This window comes from Brassica oleracea, chromosome C3, assembly GCF_000695525.1.
Source record: "Brassica oleracea var. oleracea cultivar TO1000 chromosome C3, BOL, whole genome shotgun sequence".
In the NCBI taxonomy this organism is placed as follows: Eukaryota; Viridiplantae; Streptophyta; class Magnoliopsida; order Brassicales; family Brassicaceae; genus Brassica; species Brassica oleracea.
In genome coordinates this window covers 16,547,810-16,550,829 of record NC_027750.1, presented here as the reverse complement: position 1 = coordinate 16,550,829, position 3,020 = coordinate 16,547,810, and the positions used below count along the sequence as shown (strand labels likewise).

General features: G+C 39.8%; 1 protein-coding gene across 1 annotated transcript in view; it reads left to right on the top strand.

The window, feature by feature from the left end:
- The window catches only part of LOC106329992 (ruBisCO large subunit-binding protein subunit alpha, chloroplastic-like), a 16,572-nt gene extending 13,991 nt beyond the window's left edge, over nucleotides 1-2,581 (top strand). The window contains exon 7 of the mRNA XM_013768569.1: nucleotides 2,211-2,581. Coding sequence (XP_013624023.1) covers nucleotides 2,211-2,441 — 231 coding nt within the window. The 3' untranslated portion in view covers nucleotides 2,442-2,581. The remainder of the gene's footprint in view (nucleotides 1-2,210) is intronic.
- The last annotated feature ends 439 nt before the right edge of the window (nucleotides 2,582-3,020 follow it).

The following is a 3,020-nucleotide window of genomic DNA, read 5'->3' as shown; positions in this document are numbered from 1 at the left end:
ATAAAAATTCGTTAGACAATGTTACAACAAGACATTGCTTAATGAAATTACTCGACACACATAACTTCTTTAGTTCGACACCCATCTTATCTTTATTTATACTTTCTTACAAATTCGTTAGACAATATTACAACAAGACCTTATTGCTTTATGTAACAAGATGACATAAGAATGACATTTAAACTATGACTCAGATACAAGCTGTCACGACTTCTGTTGATCTTTAGAAACTTCATGTGTATAAAATAGTTAAGAAGTGAGTTAACTTTAATCGATAAACTTTGGATTATCAGAATTCTGAGCATTATGATATTTGTAAATGCTGCCACAAATAGAATTCACGAAATACAAATGGTATCCACCATTATGATTTTGGTTTTCTTTTCAATCCTGTGTCCCTCAAGAGGGGAATCGACAAGACTGTTCAAGCTTTGATCGAAGAGCTTGAGAAGAAAGCTAGACCTGTCAAAGGTGGTAGTGACATCAAAGGTACTAACTTTTTCCTTCTTAGTCCAATGCTGATTGTGAAAACTGTTTGTTAACATTGTGCTTTTGTTTTTTTCCAGCCGTGGCTACAATCTCTGCTGGAAATGATGAGCTTGTGGGAACAATGATTGCTGATGCCATTGACAAAGTTGGACCTGATGGTGTTTTGTCCATTGAATCTTCTTCCTCTTTTGAGACTACGGTCGAAGTTGAAGAAGGAATGGAGATTGACAGAGGTTACATCTCACCTCAGTTTGTGACAAACCCTGAGAAACTACTAGTTGAGTTTGAGAATGCGCGGGTGTTGATCACTGATCAGAAGATCACTGCAATCAAAGACATCATCCCCATCTTGGAAAAGACCACTCAGCTTCGAGCTCCATTGCTGATTATTGCAGAGGATGTTACAGGTGAGGCCTTAGCAACCCTTGTCGTGAACAAACTCCGTGGTGTCCTCAATGTTGTCGCCGTGAAGGCTCCTGGATTTGGAGAAAGAAGAAAGGCTATGCTTCAGGATATCGCTATCTTGACAGGTACATGCAGATAGATGCATACAGCTTTTGTGTTCCCTCTGTGTTGTGTTCTGAACTTTGTCTCCTCTTTGTTTGTATGTTCTTCAGGAGCTGAGTACCAAGCCCTTGACATGGGCTTGCTGGTCGAGAACACAACAATAGATCAGTTGGGTATTGCTCGTAAAGTCACCATAAGCAAAGATTCGACTACACTTATCGCAGATGCAGCTTCCAAGGACGAGTTACAAGCTCGTATCTCTCAGCTCAAGAAAGAACTATTCGAGACTGATTCTGTCTACGACTCAGAGAAGCTCGCTGAGAGAATAGCTAAACTCTCTGGTGGTGTTGCTGTCATCAAAGTGGGAGCAGCGACTGAAACTGAGCTCGAGGACCGTAAGCTTCGTATTGAGGACGCAAAGAACGCTACATTTGCTGCTATCGAAGAAGGTATAGTTCCTGGTGGTGGCGCAACTTTGGTGCATCTCTCCACTGTGATTCCTGCCATTAAAGAGAAGCTGGAGGATGCTGATGAACGTTTGGGAGCTGACATAGTGCAGAAGGTAAAGATTCCAAAGTTTTAACGATCATTTGAGATTTTTGATCTTATGAGGGTTTGTGTTTTTATATTCAGGCTTTGGTGGCACCAGCTGCGCTTATTGCGCAGAACGCTGGAATCGAAGGAGAAGTGGTAGTGGAGAAGATTATGTTCAGTGAATGGGAGATAGGGTACAACGCCATGACTGATACCTATGAGAATCTGTTGGAAGCTGGAGTGATTGATCCAGCTAAAGTCACGAGATGTGCGCTTCAGAACGCTGCATCGGTTGCAGGGATGGTACTGACCACTCAGGCCATTGTTGTTGACAAACCCAAACCTAAGGCTCCTGCTGCTGCTCCTCCTCAGGGTCTCATGGTCTAATGAAAACACATTATAATCTTATGGGTCATATATGTTGTCCCCAGTGATCTCACAATGTTCTTTTTCGGGTTGATGATCTATTTCCCCACCAAAACTATCATATAGCATTAAATCCCCATAAACTGAAAGGTGTAAACTTATTTTTCCCCGAATTAAAAGTTTAAAACTTATTTCTCTATAAATTTTGGTTTTATCTGGTATATTGTTAACCAAAAAAATTTATCCGATTAATTTTAACTAAACCAAATAAAAACTCCAATTTTAATCAGAACGCTGGAATCGAAGGAGAAGTGGTAGTGGAGAAGATTATGTTCAGTGAATGGGAGATAGGGTACAACGCCATGACTGATACCTATGAGAATCTGTTGGAAGCTGGAGTGATTGATCCAGCTAAAGTCACGAGATGTGCGCTTCAGAACGCTGCATCGGTTGCAGGGATGGTACTGACCACTCAGGCCATTGTTGTTGACAAACCCAAACCTAAGGCTCCTGCTGCTGCTCCTCCTCAGGGTCTCATGGTCTAATGAAAACACATTATAATCTTATGGGTCATATATGTTGTCCCCAGTGATCTCACAATGTTCTTTTTCGGGTTGATGATCTATTTCCCCACCAAAACTATCATATAGCATTAAATCCCCATAAACTGAAAGGTGTAAACTTATTTTTCCCCGAATTAAAAGTTTAAAACTTATTTCTCTATAAATTATGGACATATGACACTAGGTCATGGTGGAGATCTGATGCTATATGATAGTTTTGATGGGAAAATTAATCGTTGACCCTTTTTTTTTTTTTCTTACTTTCTTCTATGGGGGGATTTGAGTAGATTGTTTAACGGCAACAAGAAATAAATTATCTTTTTGATTATTTTGATTGCAAAATAAAACTTGGAATGTTTCTGCATTCAAAATACTAATTCTGTGTTTAGGTGATAAGACGCAACAAGACTTTAGGTTTAGACGCAACAAGACTTTAGGTTTGATGCCACTTCTTGCATTACCCCTAATCAATCAAAAACTGTAGCATCAAGAACTATTCCTCCACTCTAAAGCTTCTTATCCTGCATTGTCAAAACAAACCTCTCAGGTTTTCTTTAACCT